This window comes from Phyllopteryx taeniolatus, chromosome 2, assembly GCF_024500385.1.
Source record: "Phyllopteryx taeniolatus isolate TA_2022b chromosome 2, UOR_Ptae_1.2, whole genome shotgun sequence".
Classification (NCBI taxonomy): domain Eukaryota; kingdom Metazoa; phylum Chordata; class Actinopteri; order Syngnathiformes; family Syngnathidae; genus Phyllopteryx; species Phyllopteryx taeniolatus.
In genome coordinates, this window is record NC_084503.1 from 20,307,259 (window position 1) to 20,330,369 (window position 23,111).

A 23,111-nucleotide genomic window follows, 5' to 3' on the forward strand; every position below is an offset into this window, starting at 1 on the left:
ACGTCAGTTTGCCGGGGTGCAACATTGCGCTGGTGTATCTAGTCTTGTTGGATAGGCTTAATCGCTGACCATTATTGGTCACGTTTGTTCACGTGACTTTAAAGTTAATATTGGTAGGTTAAATGCACGGCCATATATGAAGAAAATGTGTACACGCTCTGAACTCACCGCACTGCTCTGTCATTGGTTAAATTGGCGTCACATGGTTTACCGGCACCATGTTTTTATTCGGCATCAAGAATTTCACCCATATGCGTGCGGTTGACTGCGGTGACTTTGTCCAGTTTTTTGCCATTTTGTAAGTGCATTTTTTTTGTCCAGATGTTTTCTTCTGTGGCTGTAGGCAGATCCACTTGTCCCGGACGAGGCGTACAAATGCATTGTTTCCCGAGCAACCCAGAAAGACTATGCACTTTTAAAACAAAAATACTTTTAAATTAGTAGCAAAGTCGCTGCTAAATACTGCTCACAGTCAATTATTTTAGATTATTTTAGCATGTTAATAATGAACTCCGTGTTGCTTGTGATGACGTGTCAATAAAGCTTATACAAAATAAGTGCAGCACAACAAAGCAGTATAAAAAGGCATGTATTACATATATAATTGCATATAAGGTTAACATAATGCAATATTAAACACACTGAAGTTACTTAATTAGGAATGTTTGTAGGGATAAAATGACTGCTAGTGAATGCTAAAACAAAGGTGGGCAACAACATGGTGCCCATCAGAGAGGTAGAACCAGATTATGATCTTCATGGAGGGCCCCCTCCGAAATATTTTGTCAAAGGGGGTGGGGGGACCCATGTCGGACACCCCCCCTCCCAAATGGTCAGGTTCATATTAGGTTTTTACCCCCTGGCGCCCACGCACATAGCTGGCCATACTTGATATATGGCTTTGCCAGATGTGACCATAAATAAATCAGTAAAAATTTTGACTACGTCAATAAAACATCCTATTACCATAACAATATTGGTAATTTTAATATTAATCTTTGTAAAACCAACAACAGCCAAATTCTCATTTGGTAAATGTAATGTAACTGTTGACAAGACAAGGTAAGGTTTCTAATAAAAATTTGAAAAGCTGCATATGATTTACAAAAGATGAGTGAGTCCAGAGTTTCATTGAAATGCAGTTTTATATTAAAAGATAGCAAAGGGATAATGCACTATCACACAACACAGCTTGTTAGTACTGCCATGGAAATACATATACAGTCTGTTCATATTTACACAACAAATGACAACCAAACAAATCATAAATACCTCTTATTGTTAACTTTACAACTATATGCGACCAGTATTTCATAAAGGGGGACTATTAAATAAATGGCATATTCCCTATCATTTACAAGGCTTGGAAACAGTGGTTAAAATAATCCAGCAAATGTGGGGGAAAAAAAAAATACATCTCCAGTGAGTAAAATTAATACAATTCTAATTACAGTCATGAAATCCCTTTGTACAAGACTATACAGCTCAATCAAAACAGTATCTTCAACTGAAATGTCATATCCGCGAGATACAATTTGTACAGTTATAGCATTCCTGCAGCAGACTTGGAGGGACTGTGAGCTGGGATGAAGATAAATTGGGTCACTATCAAACTCTGTAGGCTGGCTGTCAACCAACTGTCAGAGACTAGTTCTGTAGCTGCCAAGATCCTCTTTCATTGGCTTCAGTGCTTTGTCTAGCAGCAAAACAGCAAGTCGCTGAGCTCTTAGCAGTCTTCAAAATACATGGTTCTATAAACATCGTTGTCTAAGTAGCAATATACTGTAGTCTTGCCATCAACACAGGTAAAAAACATTTTAAAAGGTAAAGCAATGCATGACAGCTGTAGGTTGAATCTTTTAAAGTGATACACTATGCTGCTAAACTACAACCCTCACTGGTCCATCTTGCAGTGTTTCTAAATTACGCTACACTACTGTTGCAGATACTGCAAGTGCACTTTTTTTTAAATTGCAGATTTGGAGTTGACCCAAAAAAATAAAATGAAACTCCAGATATTGTTTTGGCAAAGCAGATACACATATTTTGTGATTTATGCGTCAATCTCCTTTCGTGTCATAAGAGATCTTAATAGAAAATTGCACAGGTGGAAGATATGCTAATATTAATCTATTCAACTTAATATTGCCAAACACTATATTCAATCAATCAGGTTCAGTTAAGAAAGTGTGGTAGGTTTATTTCATGCCAAAACAACTATATGTGTGTGTGTGTGTATAATAATACATAAAAAATGTAAGGAAAATTAATCAATGAAAATCAGACATTGCTTTTAATTGCAGCTCAACAGAATTCTCATTATTAAAAAAAAAATCATGAAACAGGCCTGGACAAATAGGATGTTACCCCTAGGAAAGGGACATGTTCAAACAATGTGTGTCCTCAAGTTAGCATTACAGGTGTCTCCCAACTTGTAATCCGTCAGTCGGCCTATTTAAAGGGTGACATGGGGTGTACCACACTAAATATAGACCAGAGGAAGTGAAGGAGAGTTGTCTCAGCAGATTAGAATTTTTTTTTATAGACAAGTACGTTAAAGGTAAAGGATGTAAGACCATCTCCAAGCAGCTTGATGTTCCTGTGACTACAACTGCATATATTATTCAAAGATTTTAAGAGCCACTGTACTGTAGCCAACCTCCCTGGATGTGCCCCAGGAGGAAAATTGATGACAAATTGAAGAGATGGATAATAAGAATGGTGACAAAATAGCCCAGAACAACCTCCAAAGAAATTAACGGTGAACTCCAAGGTCAAGGTACACCATTCGTCGTTTGAGCCAAAGTGGACTTCATGGGAGACAACCAAGGAGGACACCACTGTTGAGGGGAAGAAACACATTAAAAAAAAAAAAAAAAAAAAAAAAAAAAAAAAAGTGAGACAGGAATTTGCCAAATTGCATGTTGAGACAAAACCTAAACTTTTCGGCAAGACACATAAGCTCTATGTTCACAGATGCAAAAATGAAGAAAAGAAAAGAACACTGCCCCTACTGTGAAACCTGGAGGAGGCTGTTATGCTCTGGGGCTGTTTTGCCTCATCTGGCACAGGGTGTCTTGAATATGTGCAGGGTACAAAAAAATCTCAAGACAATCAAGGTACTCTAGAGAGTTATGTGCTGCCCAGTGTCAGAAAGCTTGGTTGCAATAGGATAATGACCCAAAACACACGCTAAACAGACCCAAGAATGGCTAAAAGCAAAATATTCTGAAGTGGCCTTCTATGAGCCCTGATCTAAATCCTATTGAATATCTATGGAAGGAGCTGAAACATGCGGTCTGGACAAAGCATCCTTCAAACCCGAGACAACTGGAGCAGTTTGCTCCAGTCCAGAGTGACCAGAATACCATCATTTATGTCCAGGCCTGTTTCATGAGTTTATTAAAAAAAAAAAAATTTCATTAATTTTTCATCTATTGCTTTTGTCAGATTCAAGTTATTTCTATGACCTGTGTGGGGTTTTCTTTCATTAACGGAGGCTTTCCAACAATTTTGTCCATGTGTGTGCATATACTGTAGATATATACAGCATACACTGCATATATTTTAGCAGCCTTAGAAAAATGATATAGGAGCAGTTTAGGGTTTGGTATAGTGGTGTGCTAGATGCAGTTACAATAAAACACTTTAATTCTAAAAAACTAATTGGCTGAGTTGAGATATTTTTGTAACATTCTTAAAATCAAGGAGTTTCACATTACAATCATACCTGTAAGTGCTGTGAATATGGTTAAAAAATTGCAGGGACAAATAACCGATGAAATAATTGTTCTAATATTACATTTTGTCAGTATCTATACCAGACTTTCTGGCTATGACAAAGTAAAGCACAAACTTCCAAAGCATGTACTGCCAGAAAAGATTTCTGCTTTGTATCGCATGCGTTCTGCCTTTACGGACTCTGTATCTTTGTGTGCTTTTCTTTTAACTTGTCACACATACAGTGTGTGTGTGTGTATGTATATAAGCACAACTACACCATGGCCACATGAACATATTTCTTGTAATATGGTTGAATCAATCATTCAATCAAACTTTTTTTTTTTTTTTTTTTTTACAGCTTCTAAGAATGGTAGATGGATAAACGATCTGGCACTTTGGCTGTTACACCACTGCAACTTCCTTAGCTCAGTCTAAAGATGAGCAATGGTTAAATTACGACTTAAGGACCTTTTAGGCAGCATTTGCGGAAATACACTTGTGCAATCAACTGAAGAGTTCCCTGGTAAATCTTATCTGCTTGGCTTGTTAAAGAAAACATTACCACAAAGGGCTTCTACTTTTTTGAAATGAAACAAATTTCAAATTGTGACACCTTTCCATTGATGTGTAAATGCAAGAAGAAGCATGGGGACTTGGTAAAGCCCCACCCTTTGGCACTGTCATAAATACAACACTTGAATACCTGCTGCACAAAGCTCAACACAACACTCACTGTTCCGTGAAAGTCTGAAAGCCCACTTAGAAGTACAAAAATTCATAAATAGAGTTCATAAAGAGATGAGTGGTTTTAGGGCAACATAGTTACAGAGTCCTGGGAGAATGTTGATTCAGCTGAATCCAAGGAGAAAACAAATCCCCCAAAAGCGGTGATGTAGTACAGACATGTCACAATGAGAGTCTGCATCCTTTTAGTGTTTGTATCTCTGGTCACTTCCTCCCAAGAGTCCTTTGCTTTTACCTATTCCAGCATACTAATTAGTTTACCAGTTTGTTTACTATTTTACCACAGTAGGCTACTATGACGGCCTGTGTATGTATCTGTGTACAAGTAGGACGGAGCCCTAGTTTCAGATAAAGAGTTCAGTTAGGAACTTGTTTGATTTTGACTAAATATGCATCTCCGCTAGTACCTTGAATCGTCTATGTCTGTACCAGCTAAAAATACAGACGTGTTTGCGTGTTTTTGCAATTGAGGTTGATAGATATAAAGCACAAAGGCCCCCCTCACACTTCACTCTCAGTGGAGGGCTTGCGCATGGACATCCAGCCGGTGTCTGGCAGGCTGTGCTGGGCGTGACGCTGAGGGGTGATGACTGATGGGGTCAGGGTGGTTATGGAGGAACATTCCGACACCTCCTCCTGAAGGAGTTGTTCCGTCTCGCCATCATCCAGTGAAGCGCTGCTTGCCTGCAGCGAAACAGTGTCTGTGCGCATGCAGGTGTGCAGGCCCCCTCGTGATGGCTTAATCTGTTTGAGGTCATCCCAGTAAAGCTCCTCAGTGGACAGAAGACACACACCCTCCACGATACGGATCTTCTCCTTAGTGTACCCTCCGTCCACACCACCCTGGACAATGAATGAAATGCAATTAGTTAGAGACTGACTGGGTGCCAGCAGTATGAAGGACAGATCCAGACCCAGACATGCTCACATTTTTCAACACCTCCAAGGGCAAACTTTTCAGTGATTAAAATTTTCAGTGCCAGGAATGCAACAAGCAATAATTCATTCAAAGCAAACAAAATACACACAATTCAGATACATGTTAGAGACCTAGAAAACACATCCCTCACCAGACGTTGGTGGAACTTTTTCTAACTTTTCATTTTGTTTTTTATTCTACAAAAATAACTCATCGTCAGTGTGTGTGGGGGGTCTTCATACTTCTCAGAAAGCAGAAAATAAAACACTGACCTTGGTTCACTAAGCGTTCACTCTGGCATCTTTAATTGACAAAGATTTCCCAGTTAAAAGCAGATGAAAAAGGTTGGACAACCTTTGTGATGTACAGTCCCCTCCAACAGTATTGGAATGACAAGGTCAATTCCTATGTTCTTGTTGTATACTGAAGACTTTTGGGTTTCAGATCAAAAGATGAATATGAGACAAAAGTTCAGAATTCCAGCTTTTATTTCATGGTATTTATATCTAGATGTGAGAAACAACACAGGACAGAGCACCTTTTGTTTGAACCCACCCGCTTTTCAAGTGTGCAAATGTATTGGCACATGTGACTGATGGGTGTTTCTAGCTTCTCAACTGTTGCCTTTTAGATTGATCGCTTAAACATTAGACAGTGCTAGTTTTTGGCTTTGGGTTTCACCTCTGAAAACTGCATTGGCTGTTAAGCAAACATGAAGACTCATGAAGAAGCTAAGAGAAGAGGGACAATCGATCCGAGCTATTGCACAAATATTGGGCATAGCCAATATGACAATTTGGAATGTTCTGAAAGAGTAATAAACTACTGGTGTACTGAGCAACAGACATCGAACCGGTCGGCCAAGCGTATCAACAGCAGTTGATGACAGAAACACCCAAAGACAACAGTCAGTGACATCACTGCCAACCTCCACAGAGCAGGGGCAAAGGTATCACAATCCACTGTTCGAAGATGACTTCGAGTGAAGAAATATACAGGCCATACCACAAGATACAAACTACTCATCAGCAAAAAGAATCGGAAGGCCATATTGGATTTTGCAAAGAAGTACAGAGATGAGCCACAAAGGTTTTGGACCAAAGTTTTCTGGACTGATGAGACCAAGATTAACCTCTACCAAAGTGATGAAAAGACTAAACTATGGCAAAAGAAAGGATCTGCTTATGATCCAAAACACACAAGCTCATCTGTGAAGCATGGTGGAGGTAATGTCATGGCTTGGGCTTGGATGGCTGCTTCTGGAACAGGCTCACTAGTCTTTATTGATGATGTAATTCATGATGGAAGCAGCAGAATGAATTCTGAAGTCTGCAAAAATATTTTGTCTGGCAAAGCACAGAAAAATGCATCCAAACGAATCGGGAGAATCTTCATCATGCAACAAGAGAATGACTCAAAAGACAGTGCCAATGCAACAAAGGACGTCATCAGTGGGGAAAAGTGTATGGTCTTAGACTGGCCAAGTCAATCACCACAAAAAAAATAGATATTGAAACTAGTCTCCTTGTGGCTTATTGTTTCGGCAAGACTTTACACCTTTGATTTTGCAGTGTTGATATTTGAATTGAACTGACTCAAAACAACACAGCTTGTTTGGAAATGGAGTGAAACCTACCTCTCCACGGACTTTTAGTGCCACCAGGGTTAGGATGATAATGTTCAAGCAAACTGTACTGTCTGTGAAATCTGTGTAATCGTGTCAGAGTGTGAAGGCACCCGAAAGGAGAACAGATTTTGGATTGCCTAACAATCAAGCTCAAATCTTATTCTAAATGAGAAGAATCATAAATTCATGAATCCATAATCTGAGACAAACCAATGTTGTAACTGTTTTAGGAAGATTTTCCTCCTGCCCATCATGATATTCTTTAAAAATCATGTAGTGATTTTCCTCTGAACTGGTTAAACAATTTTATAGACATTGTAGAAATGAACAAACATTTTATGGAAATGTATGACGAGATCAGAGGGTGTTTTTTGGGGCCAATATTATCGACAACTGATGCGCACTTGATACATCGTCCAACAACCAAATAGATCTCTGGAGTTTATCACTCCTACTGCCACACACACTATGAATTACTTAACATGAATAGAGTTTTGATCATACATTACTCACCAAAAGTTAGGGATATTCACCTTTAGGTTGATATTTCAGTGTTAACCTAAAATGTGAAATAACCATCACAGGTGAACTTAATCTGACCTTCTCTAAACTTTTAATGTCCAACTGTTTCGATGTTTCAGTATTTTTTTCACGACTTGCTGTTCTCTAACAAGGAGCTGAATAGCAACATTCACAGTAAGTGTTTGATCCATGAGTTGACCATTAAATTTCCTGGTTGAATTTGAATCAGTATTTAAACAGTCATTTTCTTAATGCTGTTCAAATGTGAACATCATCAGCCCGAGATGACACCTAGGCAACTGATGAACAGAACCTCACCATTGCAAGGCTTCAGACAGGATGTTCTACGAGGGAAGTGGCCACTCAGCTTAAGAGTATCATCAGCAGGTTGCAACAGAGAGACAAGAAGAGTCACAGAATGACAAAGACGTGCACTTCCTTATAAATTTTCAAGGCTCAAACACCTGTTGTCAATTTTGCGGCTCAGAAGGTTTTGCAAAAAGTACGGAAACTGTTGGATGTGCATTAAAAAGTTAAGAGAAGGTCAAATTAAGTTCACCTGTAAAGTTTATAGTGCAGTTTTGGTTTATTCTCATTATCCCTTATCTATTGTGAAGAGTATATGATCTTTTTTTTTTGGAACATCTGAAGCTGTTTGTTATTTTAGTAATGTTAATTAACTGGAGAAGGTCATATAGCCACCTCAAACAAATCTCTTAGTCACACTCACTTTACCAAGCATGTAAAAGGAAATACAGACAGACATCACAAAAAAGGCTCTGACACTCCCGGTTTTCTGGAATCACGTAGGAAAGAAGGAAATCAAAGCAAGCACAAGAGGAAAAGATAATTTGTTCATGCAGTGTAACTACCTCTGCACAGCACATTAGGGGTCAAAAAATAAAGGGGGAGAGGGAGTTGTAGGGATGAGAGAGCTGCAGGGAGTAAAAGAGGCAAGAAAAGATGAGTGTGCTGGTGTAGGGAATCAGCTTTTCAAGATATATTCCCTTTAAAATTAATTGATCTAGTTGATAAAAAATATAATCGACCAAACCTAAAGTCCACTTGTTGAAAGGTATTTAAATATTCTCTTGGCCGATCCATTTATTACCTCTTTCTTATATCGAAGTTGATTATATATCGGAGGCTTCTGGGAGGCCTCAATCTTGACCTCTTGTGTGGAAGTCCGGTATGAAGGGTTACTGTAGGTCAGGTTGCTAACTCCTGGGTCAGCAAACTTTGACTTTTTATGTCTGTTGGTCAGATATAGAACATGAAGTTGTGTATTAAATATGATATAAATACTACTGTTCAGTGTCAGACTTTAGAACAGTATATAAAGATGTTATCCAATGGGGGACTTACCTGTAAATAATCAAAGCAACGATGAGAATCAGAATAGTCAGTATAGTCAAAACTCCACCAATCACATAACTGACATGTAGTCCTTCACCTGTAACAGTACATGTTAACTGGTCACATATCACATGCTTGACTTGTCAACAACAACAAAAAAATTTATTAAATGCTGAATACTAACCATGGGGAGCAGTAACCACATTACTCTGTAAGCACCCTTCTACATTTAGGTTATTGTCAGTGCAGCTGTGAACAAAAGCATAAATACAGCTTTAGAAAGCAAATGGAACATTTTGTGTCTTTATAATCTAACATTTATAACCCAATGTCACCTCAAGTCGAAAGCAAGAGATTAAAATATGTGGACATACTTAACCACCGGGGGTCCTCTTTGGGAGGTTTCTGTTGGAGCTTTAGGGACAGGGGTGCTGCTGGTTTCTCTGCTGGGAGAAGTGGGGATGTAGCCTGCAACTGACAAAGATGGCCAAGTCATACATTCGTCATGGTAAAATATCTGAACTTTGCCCATAAAATCATTTGCCACTCACTGATTGAGCATGGTCGTCCGTCTGGCTCATCTGGGCACGCACAGACAAAACTGTTGGTCTTGGCAAAGCATAGGTGAGTGCAGCCTCCATTGTTCACACCACAGAGGTTTGTACCTGAAGAAAGAGGAGGGATGCTTCAAACAAGAACAAACAATGTACCTGTGGTTGGTTTAAAGGTGTCATTTCAAATTTGGGACACATTGAGCTTTGTAAACCATGTGACCTATAATTAAAGCTGCTATCCACACATGGTATAGCGCTGCCCTGTCAGCACTTGGACAAACAAAGTCTTCTGCCAGGTTAACATCTCTTACCTGTCTGCCTGTTAGGTGATACCACGATAATGTCCATAAGGCCCTCAACATTGGCCAGGACAGTTTCCTTGTTACGGCCAGTGTGTTTGTCCACCCGCTGGATGGACTTAGTCTGCCAATCAGTCCAATAAATCCAACGGTCTTGCTGCGAGAGTCGGGAGAAAGGGGTTAGAGGGGAGGACACCGGCTTCAACTGGGGAAACGAAGGGAGAAGAAGGAAAGGAAAACACAGACAAGGAGAGGGGGAATGGGAGGAATAAAGGGGGGCGGGGGGGGGTAGGAAGAAGGGAGGAAGAAAATGAGGGTCAGAGTGGAAGGGAAGTAGAAGAAATGGTCAAGTCAAATGAGCCAAGTATGAACTGGAAGACGAGCAGATGACCGGTGACCAGAGTTACACGGTGAGCTGACACGGGAGAGATCAGGTGAGTGACAGAGGCAGCCATGAAGAATGATCAGTCCAGTGATTGACAGCTGAGGAGCAGAGAGGTTGGGGGAAGGGTTACCTGTGTTAGGGCGAAGGGGTGGGAAACTGGGCTAACGAGGATCTGACGCAGTTTCCCATTCAGGTCAGAACTCTCAATCCTGTCCAAGTGGGCATCAACCCAAAAAATCCTGCAGAAAAAAAATCTGTTTCATGAACACCATTTAAGTGAATAGTAAGGATACTATGATGTACATGGCTAATGCAATAAAACAGGACGTTGTAGAAGAAACTAAATAATCATGAGGATTCGACAATTTTTTGTATATACATTTTCAAGTTACGCAAATGAGTATTTCCTCTCATTTTGATGCTTACATATTGACATTTCTCTGAGCAGATAAAACAAATTGCATTTTCTGAAAATAAAGGCTGTCTCTGACCTCCGTGTGTCATAGTCTAATGTGAGTCCATTGGGCCAGCCCAGGTCAGTATTGATTAGAACTTTGCGGTCTGTGCCATCCAGGTGGGATCGCTCAATCTTTGCGATATGACCCCAATCGGTCCAGAATAGGAACCTACACAGACAATGCTGAATTGGTGAAATGAGTAGCAAAACAAGTGCAGCCATGGGATGGTCTTGATTTTTCTTATAAAGTATACCTGGTATAAGACAGGGTATATGAGATATTATTTGGATGGCTTCCTAGTGTGTTAAATACAATTTTGTCCTTGCATCTCACTTCAATCCTTGCTTACCCTTTGCTTGGGAACACTGCAATGGCTCTGGGTTCATCCAAACTGTTGTTGACAAGGACTTTGCGGCTGGTTCCGTCTATACGTGCCACCTCAATGGTGTTTCGTCCGGTGTCAGTCCAGTACATGTTTCTGGCCACCCAGTCCACGGCCAGCCCATCTGTGGTCTTTAGGCCCTGGCTGATTACAGTCTCCATGCCACTGCCATCAAGGTTTGAACGTCTGAAAACACAAGTAAAATAATAAATAATCTATACAATATATACGAGTATGATTAATATAAAAATCTGAGACCATCAGAGTTTCAGGCTGGTACCTTATCACATCCAAGGTGACGTCAGTGTAGTACAGTTTTCCATCTACACTGTCATAGTCTAGCGAAATGACATTGTGAAGCTCAGGCACAGGTACGTGCACATCTGTGTGATCATTAGTGTCCAATGAGATCCTTCGCACACTGACACGGTTGGAGAAGAGAAGAAAGGTTTCGGGGGAGTCGTCACATGATCTACCATCTCCCTTGAGCAGGACGCCCGTGGGACAAGCACAAGAAGTACCATTGGGACGAGGCAGGCATAGGTGAGTGCAGCCACCGTTCTTCCTGCCACACTTATTGAATCCTGATGAGGACAATGGAGGGAGGGAATGGTGTCAAGAAGAGAAAATGAGCTTTCATGCCAAATGATCAGGCACCCAGTTGATTGGCTGTTACAAAGGCAGGACCCTAAATGCACTAGGTCAGGGCTGTTCGCCATCTCTGCCCACGGTCGCATCGGGGAAGACAAGACCCAATGTACCACTTGGCACCAAATTGTAGCATGCATATTTATTACCACGACATATGTTTGAAGTGTCGATGGTCAATGTGTCCTGCAATTCACATTAGTTCTCGCAGCTAGCTAGCTGCCTTTTTCATCATGCCGGCGGCAAGAGGGTGCGCTGGCTCGAAGCAGGCCCGTAGCTACTCATTTGGGGGCTCAAGGCAAAAATAGTCATGCCCCCCACCCCCTTATGTAATTTAGATCACTTTGTCCTGCTTTTGAAATCAGTTACAATAATCTGACAGCTAAAGTTGGCCTACTAATATTTACCACCAAATATTTAGAATTTGTTTTTCAATTGCATGCTTAATCACAATCGCAATATTTGTTTAAAAGAACCAAAGAAAACCCCCTCGCAATTAAGAGTATTTTCCCATGTCGTTCAGCCCTATTCCTGAGTGATGACTCTAGTTTTAATAGGGCCCACATCGTTAAAGGTTATGGGCTTCCCAGTGACGTGCAATTGGTCAAGCGTGGCTAAAAGTTTAGCCACATAAACACACATGCTATTCTGGCTAACTAGACACAAGTGTGGCTAGGAGATTTGTATACTGTTATACGGTTTCATGATCCGCTACCAACCCTGCTATGTGGACGTAAGTATTGGAAATGGCTTCAGAATATATTAATTATTTGGGAAGAGCGCTTGACCACAACAGCTCCGAATAACCCCATCAAAATCTTTAGACTAGAACGGAGATTGTGAGCCAGGCCCTCTTGCCAACACCAGTACCCTTTTTACCTCACCAATGTTGCTCTGGATGAATGGACAAAACATTCAGGCACACGCAAAATGTTGAGATTTTCTTCCATTGTCTGTTCATAATGGTATGGATAATGGTCAGTCGTCTCAAAATGTTTGAACTAAGCAATGATTACTGATTTAAAAAAAAGTTGCTCTTATTTTGTTACATAACTCAAGACTCACCCAGAGCCCTCTCTCTGTCCACGGCCTGAATGTCCATCAGTCCCGGTAGGTTGGCACGTACAGTTATGGTGTTGGCACCAGAATTCTTGTCTGCCCGCTGGATGCTGCGGCTCTGCCAGTCAGTCCAATAGATGTGGGATCCCAAGAGGGTTAAACCATATGGGTGCTGGACAGGTGTTATGAGGGTGTGGCGATTTTGGCCATTCAGATCGGCCACCTCAATGCGCTATGGAGGATCAGAGGATAAATAAGATTCTTTCAGTTAAGATAGCACTGGTTTACAAATTTTTTTTTGTAAGTTGTTTGTTTTTTCAACTGATTTAGGACCACTTTGCATCGCTGAATCTGAAAATAACATCTGTTTCTCTTGTTCAGGTCAGGTTTTTAATGCTGAGTTCTTAACAGTTTAATAATCAGATGTTACAAACTTGGTTTACTGTAAATTGAATAATAGACTGATAAAAGTAAGTACCTGTAAATTAAATGTTATGTCATAATTGTTCAAAATTCAGGGCATGAACCTCCGTTTATTTGAACCTCTAAAGCAAAATTACCTGTGCATGGAAACAAAAACATGTGGCCATAGTTCAATAACTTGACCTGATTTACCAAAACCAATATGATATTTGGATTGAGCACATCAAAATTGTCCCAAATCATCTAAAATAACTAATTGATGTAAATATATACTTAAAATCCCTGTAGTCGTGTTGTCTTATCAAGTACAGTATTTAAAAAAATAATAATTCAGGCAAAACAAACTAGCTTGGCTAAGCCATTATTCATTTCTAAGTAGTTACAGCTGGGAAATTAAGAAATGATAGTGAAAAAAACAAATGAGTTGGATTAAATTGCTCATTAATACAATGCAGCATATCATAGAAATTCGCCAGATACCAGGCTAATATGCTCCTTAAAGGCTGTAGGTGAAATATTTTATCTGACCAGAGTACTGATTGGATGCCAAGTAATTGCTATGAACTTCTGGTGATCTCATGGCATCATAGTTTACCTGTCCATGGCATAGTCTTCTTGACTAAACGGGTTTGAACTGAAAATTCGTCATTTATCCAGCACATTCATTTTGAAAAATGTAAAAGTAAAAGTAGCTTTTAAACAGCATTAATATAAGATGGATCTCTTAGCATCCACACAGAAAATGACTGTGAGCGACTGCACAAGCACAACAAACTTCAGTCCATATAGGATCAGCGCTGACCTTTGCTGCAAAGGTCAACCCTCACCTCAGTATGAGCATCAGCCCACAATAGTTGTGAACCAGCCATATCTATAGCAAGACCATTGGGCCATCCCAGGTTGTTATTGATGAGGATCACTCGTTCTGACCCATCCATTGCTGAGCGCTCCAGCTTAGCGTGCTCTCCCCAGTCGGACCAGTACATATAACTGCAAGAGAGCCACAGACAGGTTAAACCCGGAAAACTAAAACAAGGTGTAAGATGAGATGCTTGGTCATAGTGATCATGAAGTTGACTGTGATCTTTTCATATATACTGTATTTACATATATGCAACTAAAAACCTTGATGCTTTGGCAGGCTCACCCCATTTCGTGATAAAGGGCAATGGCACGAGGGCTGTCCAGGTTTTGCCACACCAGAACCTTCCTCATGGAACCATCCAGATTGGCAGCTTCTATCCGGTTGGTTCCTGTGTCAGTCCAGTAAATCTTTCGGCCTACTGCATCTACTGCCAGGCCATCAGTTGTCATCAATCCTGCAAGGAGAGTAGATGGATCTCGTCACATTGTAACTCGCTGGACTAAAACAAGTTCTAAACAGCCGTCCTTCACACCTGTAGAAATTACGTCTTCATCAGCAGTTCCATTGATGTTGGCTCTGCTGATTTTTTTAAGTGTACTGTCTGACCAATATACCTTTCCTGCAGAAGATGCAACATAACGTCAACATTTATCGCCTACCTTTATGAAACTTGAGCTCAGCTCACAACATTTTATTCCGGCAACAGGACACACAAACCATCTTGTGGGTCGACTCCGATAGCAATCGTGTTTTTCATGGAACTGTTGACCGCAAGAACCACATCAGCAAAGTAAGGAATGTCCAAAGACACCATTCTAATGTCCGTCCTCCGTGCAAAGATCAGGAAGCTGCTCATCCCTGTATAAAAATTGGGTATGGAAAATTTTTAAATATTGCAAAAACCTGTCGCAACTAAGAGAGTGCTGGATGTGTGTAACAATATTTTTCATACCAGGTGTGCAGGTCTTTCCATCTGCTTGAAGGTTTATGCCAGTGGGACAAGAACAGCTGTAGGCTTTGGGAGCAGGGGCCAGGAGACAGAGGTCACTACAGCCTCCATTATTCACTGCACACGAGTTGTGTACTACAAGTGGGGAAACAAAAACAGACTCTGCTCACAAATTGTGCTCCTTTCTAGGTCATCTTAGAGGAAATCAATGAGAAGGTTGTGTCTTGTTTGGGGGCCACCAGAAACAGCTTTTTGATAAAGACAGCAAACCTTTTGGAAATATAGCAGAATATTGAATATTAGATTTATATGAGCCTGAAGGTTCATATTAAGGTTCATATTCCACTGATCAAGGCTGCGTTTCCCTGTAAGTCCCTGCTGTTCAAACACTAAATTGGGCTATAGTATCATTTTCTTTTGTTAAGTGTTCAGCGGGACACTCAGTACATGGTTGCACTAGCAGCACATACCTGTTTAAATTTAAAAAAGAAAATGGAGGACATTGTGTTCTAATGCACATCAGGTATAAAATGTATGACACTACACATTTTCTCTACCCAGCCATCTATTATAACAAAACAGCAAAAAATAAGCACTCAACAAAATTTTACGTGCACAATATTACATCTCTCACTTTTGCATTGGATCTTACACATCATGATCAGAGCCACCAACTAAATGGGTAACCTCCCTGGTGAGGAAACAAAAGTGACAACATATAGTCGAATAGAGCTGAATGCAGTCCAGGCCTAAAACACCATGAGAAAAAAATATTTGTTGAGATAAGTTTGTTGCTGACTCTAAATTCCCCGTAGGTGTGACTGTGAGTACAAACGGTTGTTTGTTTATATGTGCCCTGCGATTGGCTGGCAACCAGTTCAGGGTGTACCCCGCCTCCTAACCGATGATAGCTGGGATAGGCTCCAGCACTCCCACGAGCGACCCTTGTGAGGATGCGCGGCTCCGAAAATGGATGGATGGAGGTTTGTTGCTTGACAGCCTCGCAGGTCCCTTTTAATTAATTATTCAGCAACAGAACAAAAGAACCTATCCGCACTCTAAATTTAGAGCAGATTTGCCAACAATTTTTTTCATGAGCAAGCTTTGAGTGACAGGGACATTGACATGAAACAACCTGCTTCAAGCAGTGGCTGACAAGACGATATTTAACACGCTACATTTGCAGGCAAAATTTAAGACTGCTTACTTCCTGTCCCATTTAAAATGTGTCAAAAATGCAATGCACCATTCTGAAGTAATCATCAGGATGGACAAGTAAACACTCTCCCTCAGACATGTACGCATACACGTACACACCTGTTTTCCGGTGTCTCTGGAACATGTGAATATCCATGAGGTTCTCCAGGTTTTCCGCAAGCGTGTACCGTCCCGAGCCAGTGAGCTTGTTAGCACTCTGGATGCTCTTAGACTGCCAATCTGTCCAGTATAACATGTCTTCATGTATAGTCAGGCCAAAGGGGTGAGGTAGCTGACTGCCAATCAAAACCTGGATAGGATGGGTGTGTAAAACAACAAACATTCAACCTAATCTAATCCTATCCAAGATTAACAGTTATGCAAACAAAACTACATTCTGTTTTTTTCAATGCATGTCATGTTTAGTTTATACTTCTGTGGAATTAAAAACTTCTAAAAGCCTCTCTTACCTGTCGGTCAGAACCATCAAAGTTCCCGTATTCGATTGTCTTCATGCCAGCATCCGCCCAGTACAGGCGTTTAGTCTCATAGTCAATAGCAAGTCCATTGGGCCATGTCAAGTTGGAAGAGATGATGACTATGCGACTTGAAGAGTCCATGCCTGCACGTTCAATCTTTGGGTTGGCACCCCAGTCAGTCCAGTACATGAAACTACGGAAAAAAGATAGACATTTATGAAATGCGGAAAGTCTCTCATATGACTAACATTTCTTTTCAATCATCTTACCCTCCAACTGGGTCAACAACTATGTCCCTGGGCCGGTCAAGGTTCTCCCATATAAGCACAGTCCGCATGCTCCCATCTGCATTAGAAACCTCAATACGATCTGTACCTGTGTAGCAAAACATTACAACTTAATATCAAAGTGAAAACAATGTCACACATTTAAATTTCCACAGTGTAAAACTAATATGCTCAATAAGTACTGTATTTTATTCTATATACAGTTTGAAAACTAGTTTGATTACCAGCATCGGTCCAATAGAGTTTGTTGGTCACCCAGTCAATAGCCAAACCCGCTGGACTCTCCAGACTGGTGTCCACCACCACCTGCAAGAATAAAATAAACCAAACCTTTTAGCTCATTTATGTGGGTCAAGACCTGGAGCCTTCATTTGAGTTTATGACTGGATTCAGGAGACAAAGACATATACATCAAATCTGTTGCCTCAGTAAAATTGCTGCAACCCTTTTATGTTATTTTTGATTGTACTTTTTTAGTTGTTGAGCTTTCTGTATTTCTCAGGGGCTTTCATTATGCTAAAACGTTAGATAGTCAACCAAGACAAAATGCCAGTTCCATTAGTTAGTCAACCAAGACAAAATGCCACTTCTATATCTCAAGGTGGCACTATAGCACAAGACAACTTCTTTCTCCCTTGTTGGAAGCTGACACGAAATGAAAAATGTAGAATCCCATTGATCTATTCTAGAATGACTTTCGTCACCTCCTGCTTGCTGCCATTCCACAGCGCTCTGTTGATGGAGTCCGTGGTAACATCAGTCCAGTAGATGTAGCCGTCTCTGGCATCCCAGTCCAGTGCCACAGCATTGCGCACATCAGCCAGAGGAATGACATCATCTGACATATCCTCTGTGTCAAAGCTGATTCGTCGGATGTCCGTCCTTCGGGCAAAAAGCAGGAACTTGTCAAGACCTGATTAAAGACCAAAGGTCTTCTGTCAGTCTTCTATTTTTAACAGTGAGTCAACAATAAAAAAATTAAAAAAACAACAACACAACACAACACACTGACATACAAGAAATGTACACAGCTCATAAATCCTCATACTTATTGTACAACAATACTTAACACACTCTGGAATGATACAAAACATTTAATTAATGATTTAATTGTTTATCCACTTAAAAAGATACAGTAAATACATGCATAGTACACAATCTCTTTATTAGCCACACAAGTGCATAATTAGAAGACATAAAGGAGGACTGAAGAACTCACTATTAGCACAGTTGTTGTGGTCCACCTTCTTAAAACCAGTTGGACAAGCACAGGTGTATGTCTTGTTGCCAGGGAGACATAGGTGGCTGCAGCCTCCATTGTTGGCACCGCAGCGGTTCTTGCCTCCTACAGGGAAGTCAAACACATACAGTGAAAAAAGGTATATCATCAAATCTATACGGCAACTTTGTAGATGTACATTTCACGCATTGATATTACTGTGCATATCAAAGAAAAAGGTATTTTTAAAAAAAGTTCTGAGAGACACTGACAAATGAAAAAAAAAAGTGAGCAGGTTGATTAATTTTGACAACTCTGAGGCATTAGATCCACAGCAGAGCAACTAGTTCATTATGATTGGAATAATAATGAACAAAGCATCCAACATAAAATAGTTGTGTCCTGACCTTCAGGTTGCCTCTGGGGGTGCAAGGTGTGGATATCCATGGGGAAGTGCAGTTTGTTACGGATAATCTCTTGGTTTTTGCCAGTAAATTTATTGGCACTGTTGATGCTCTTGGTGTGCCAGTCGGTCCAATAGAGGCTGTCCTCAAACACAGTTATGGCAAATGGGTGAGGCAGACCTAAGGACGAAAAGACAGGATACTCAGAAAAGCTGAGACCTTAATGTGAACTTTTAACATGGCCAGCAGTCACTTAATGAAACACACTTAAAATTACAGGACTTGATTTGTTCCACAGGCGGCATGGTGGAAGACTGGTTAGTACATCTGCCTCACAGTTCTGAGGACCGGGGTTCAAATCCTGGCCCTGCCTGCGTGGGTTTTCTCCGGGTACTCCGGTTTCCTCCCACATCCCATAAACATGCGTGGTAGGTTAATTGAAGACTCTAAATTGCCCGTAGGTGTGGATGTGAGTGCAAATGGTTGTTTGTTTATACGTGCCCTGCGATTGGCTGGTTACCAGTTCAGGGTGTACCCCGCCTCTCACCCGAAGATAGCTGGGATAGGCTCCAGCACGCCCGTGACCCTAGGTAGGATAAGCAGTACAGATAATGGATGGATTTGTTCCACCAAAACTTTCAAAGCTGTGTGTTTGCTGATGTTAATTTGCTTGGTCAGAGAAAAAGTTGAGGCACTCCATCAATATCTGGTATTTTAGAATCCTGACAGGATCAACAAATGTTTTTTTTAAACTCATTAAGCTCTAGACTAATAACATATATGCCAAACTGAGTAATTGTTTAATGTGTATAATGAGCATTTTCTGATATGTTGGCATGTGAGGATAGTACATTTTATTTTAGGTATGAGCAGCGACAAAAGAAAAAGAAAAAAAACTCTATTTTGATCTTCCCAACTTGGTCAGGTCCAGGTGTGTGGTTGTCTGTGTGTTTTCTGATCTTATCTTAACATGAGGGTGACGAATAATATACCCTCTTCCTAACAGAACGCCATAGAGGGAACTATTTTTGTCATGGTCACCTTCCTCCATGTCATCAACACACACTTCTTGTCCCCTCTCTGTTCTTGTTCTTTCCGGGACAGCTGGAAGAGCAGCTGCAAGCCGACAGGGCATGAAGTGCCGCACCAAGCCTTCACAGTAATGTCCCCTTTAACCTCCATGTGGCACCTCTCACTGCTCACGCCACAACTGAATCTGTCACACTCCCCACTGATCACTGATATACAGTAAGCAATGCAGCATTGGTTCCAGACGGATATAAATATGCTTGAATTGTAGTGTAAAGTATTATACAGCAAATGTTTGTGTATGGTCTTAGTTCATTTGTACACAATACATTTGTATTTATACTTGACTGTAGTTCAAAGTGCACAATGTTACAACAAATTATTTTATTTTATTTTACCACAGCACATTGATGATATGAATGTGCTTGTCCATAAAAACTAGACTTTACACCGATTTTATCGGGCTGATCGGTATTGGCCGATATTTAGCATTTTATGCTGATCGGCTTTAATGTCAAAATTCGCCGATCCGATCAATGAAGTCATTGGGACAACATGGAGACGGGCAACACGTAATGCCCGGATCAAACTACAAGACAAATCTGCTCTTTCACGATTGCACTGTCAGACTACTCCAATAAAATCTTGTAATCCGATACCACCGCATCCTGTTTTTTACGATCATTGGGCTTTATCTTGTCAACTCAAATGCGACCGGATACACTCGTTACCGTGGCGACGACAATAAGAGTGGCTCGCGCCGACTGTATTATAAGGACTGCTTTTTTACATCATGGCCAGGGGACTACAGATGAAAACTAGCCTTCTGGCTAATTCTGGCTTTTTTAACCATGTGTACTTCATGTGTTCTATGAAATTTCATTGTCCCCTTTCAAAAAATAAACAAAGTCATTTAATTACAGTAAATTAGTACCCATTATTTCTGTCATGTAATGTTGGTTTGACCTGACTGATTAGAATACACGATCTTACTAGAGCAGTGATTTCACACCTTTATGGAGCCAAGGAACATATTTTACAATTAAAAAATCTCACGGCACACCAACAAACAAAAATGTCACAAAAAGTGGAAACATTAATTACTGTATTTACTTCCTGCCATCTAATAGAAGACCATTCATGCCTCACTGTCATAAATAGAGGAACAAAGATACATTATTTATTGTAAATATATTTTTTGAGCAATTAAGTACACAAGTATATACAGTAAATTAACAGGTCATTTAAATAGACACATTCTTCCATCTTGTGATCGCATTGGTGATCGGTTATCGTTTTGTTAAACTCGCTGATCGGTCCCAAAAATCCTGATCGTGTAAAGCCTAATAAAAACTGACCCTTTTTCTATTGAACTTATATTTAATCAGCAGAGCAGCATGGTGATCGAGTGGCTAGCACGTCTGCCTCACAAGTCTGGGGTTAATACTTTACCTTTCTGACAGTATCAATCAAAACAGAGTATTATCATCAGTGCAGATATTTTGATGCAGCTCTTGTAATGTGTCTCATTAGATTAAGCAGCTCTACCTAATATAGTGTCACAATAGCTTATGATCAGTGAAAGCGTCAAAGGCGAAGTAAGCATAAGACTGAAAAAGAAGTATTTTTTTTGCAAACAAAATGTCATATTTTAGCCTTTCAGGCTGACCTTTCCACAAGGATACACTCTTCTGTCACTCTATTGTCTACTTCCTTGAGGATAGATTGTGTCACATGCAGGAGTCAACTCATTGTAAAAGAGATGTCTTTGCATTGTAGAGTATTTTCAGGCACATGTACTCCAATATCAAGTTGACACACCCCCACAGAACCCTCATCATTTCCTCGCTCCCACCCTCGGGTCCAAAGGTGTGTAGGCTGGTAAAGGATTAAACCGCCACACCCGTCCACTGTAGAGCTCCAGGAACTTGGCACACATCCAGCTCAAGCACACAGCCACACACAGCCCCCCACACACACACACACAGACACACACACACACGTAACCCAACTATAGGTGTAGGGGAGATACTCATTAACATTCCTTGGCACAGCAGCCTGGGCATTAGGAATGAGCAGACACACATGCACGTCTCATTTGTCCTGTGTGTTGTCTGAGCAAACAGAGGCTCTGGAGAACGGACAGGGCCAATTACAGCCTTTTATCCTAAGAGCACACACCATTAAGGAGTACTCACACGGACAATGGCATGTGCACATAGACAGACACAAATTCACAGACCTCCTCACACACACTTGAACAATCTTGAATGTCACTAATGTCGCTTTAAGGCTGATAAAAACTTAACACTAAAAAGAAAAACTGATTTTCAATTATAAATGCATCATCTGAAAATTAAAGGCGCGTATTATACATAGGTACAGAGAACATGAAAAATAAAAAAAATAAAAAAACTTTCACATTGTATAGACGTTTAGCGGTACATGGGGGTTGTGAAAAAGGTTTATTCCAATATGATACATAATGTCTAATGTTACAAATGTATATATAAAAACACGATTTTCACTGCTCACTGAGAATCACAGGAGTCTTGCGGGTCCCGCCATATTGATATCTGTTATCATATCATATATATTTTCTTAACGGAAACTAGCATCTGCCGCTAGGTCCTGGCGCTAGTGCTCGCAGCTGCCAGCCCAGTGAACTATACACCAACGGCTCGACTGATTCAACGATGCGGGCTCTGAGGTGAGCCCTTGGATGTAAGTACCCTACCAGACTTCTACCGCCGACACTACTGCAACTAGCTCTCGGTTCCTCTCAGTGACTAATCCCAGTGCCGTAATATATATATAATAAATCATTTTACAATATCACTAAGGGGAGGAAAATGATTATTTTGTTCATTGTTACTTAGTTGTTTCTAAACCTGTGTTGCCTTTAAGAGTGTTCCTGCCTTTATGACTTTACTAGAATTTTTGGACTCAAGCAAATAAATCCCCGTTAGTAGGCAGTAATTTTGAATGTTTGTAAGAATATGTTATAACTTAAAAATATATATTAGTAGATAAATAAATGAAATAAATTCTGTTAAATTAGTGAACAGACAATTTCTCAATGGACAGTTTTTTTTTTGTGAGTATAGAATGATTATTGCTGCAGCAATAATAGTGTTTTGGAGTGCGTGTATACGAATGTAAACATTGGATGGACAGGGATTAAAGTGAACTGTAATATATAATGTGAAGAGGCCTTTTTCACAAAAACCTGTGGGGAAACGCACAGAAACTACTAAAGCCGATTGCGAAGGACTCAGCGAACACGAAAAAGGTTTTTCGGTATTCCTGCTTTGACCTCTTCACCCCACCTATCCTGTCAACCTTTTTCCAATACCGTGAGCTTTCCCACAATACCACAATGACTAGTTTGCCGTGAGATTAATATCGTGATAAAACCGAACCGTGAGATATAGCAAACATTTGAGTGCACTTGACCGAACAGGGCAACCTCAAGTTTGCCACGGACAAGCAAAAATTGTAGCTAGTTTTTAGTTTTTTAGTTAACTTCGAGCCAAACTGAGGCATACTAAGCTTGTGCTGTCATGTGTTTTGATGTAAGTAA

General features: G+C 40.4%; 1 protein-coding gene across 5 annotated transcripts in view; it reads right to left on the reverse strand.

Annotated features, from left to right (window-relative positions):
- Window positions 1-1,126: 1,126 nt before the first annotated feature.
- lrp4 (low density lipoprotein receptor-related protein 4) overlaps window positions 1,127-23,111 on the reverse strand; it is a 125,494-nt gene continuing 103,509 nt past the window's right edge. For 2 of the 5 annotated variants that reach the window (XM_061764740.1, XM_061764746.1), the window contains 24 exons: window positions 18,503-18,679; window positions 18,096-18,221; window positions 17,581-17,789; window positions 17,101-17,182; window positions 16,859-16,964; window positions 16,581-16,782; window positions 16,231-16,420; window positions 14,917-15,048; window positions 14,682-14,822; window positions 14,497-14,583; window positions 14,247-14,418; window positions 13,927-14,089; window positions 12,683-12,908; window positions 11,250-11,553; window positions 10,937-11,155; window positions 10,621-10,755; window positions 10,260-10,368; window positions 9,757-9,949; window positions 9,443-9,556; window positions 9,266-9,365; window positions 9,076-9,140; window positions 8,901-8,988; window positions 8,647-8,788; window positions 1,127-5,310 (listed from right to left, as the gene is read on the reverse strand). In XM_061764740.1, the coding sequence (XP_061620724.1) occupies window positions 4,969-5,310; window positions 8,647-8,788; window positions 8,901-8,988; window positions 9,076-9,140; window positions 9,266-9,365; window positions 9,443-9,556; window positions 9,757-9,949; window positions 10,260-10,368; window positions 10,621-10,755; window positions 10,937-11,155; window positions 11,250-11,553; window positions 12,683-12,908; window positions 13,927-14,089; window positions 14,247-14,418; window positions 14,497-14,583; window positions 14,682-14,822; window positions 14,917-15,048; window positions 16,231-16,420; window positions 16,581-16,782; window positions 16,859-16,964; window positions 17,101-17,182; window positions 17,581-17,789; window positions 18,096-18,221; window positions 18,503-18,679 (3,824 nt within the window). In that variant the 3' untranslated portion in view covers window positions 1,127-4,968. Of the gene's footprint in view, window positions 5,311-8,407; window positions 8,471-8,646; window positions 8,789-8,900; window positions 8,989-9,075; window positions 9,141-9,265; window positions 9,366-9,442; window positions 9,557-9,756; window positions 9,950-10,259; window positions 10,369-10,620; window positions 10,756-10,936; window positions 11,156-11,249; window positions 11,554-12,682; window positions 12,909-13,926; window positions 14,090-14,246; window positions 14,419-14,496; window positions 14,584-14,681; window positions 14,823-14,916; window positions 15,049-16,230; window positions 16,421-16,580; window positions 16,783-16,858; window positions 16,965-17,100; window positions 17,183-17,580; window positions 17,790-18,095; window positions 18,222-18,502; window positions 18,680-23,111 lie in introns of all 5 variants that reach the window. The other 3 variants (XM_061764744.1, XM_061764742.1, XM_061764741.1) reach the window with 3 other exon arrangements.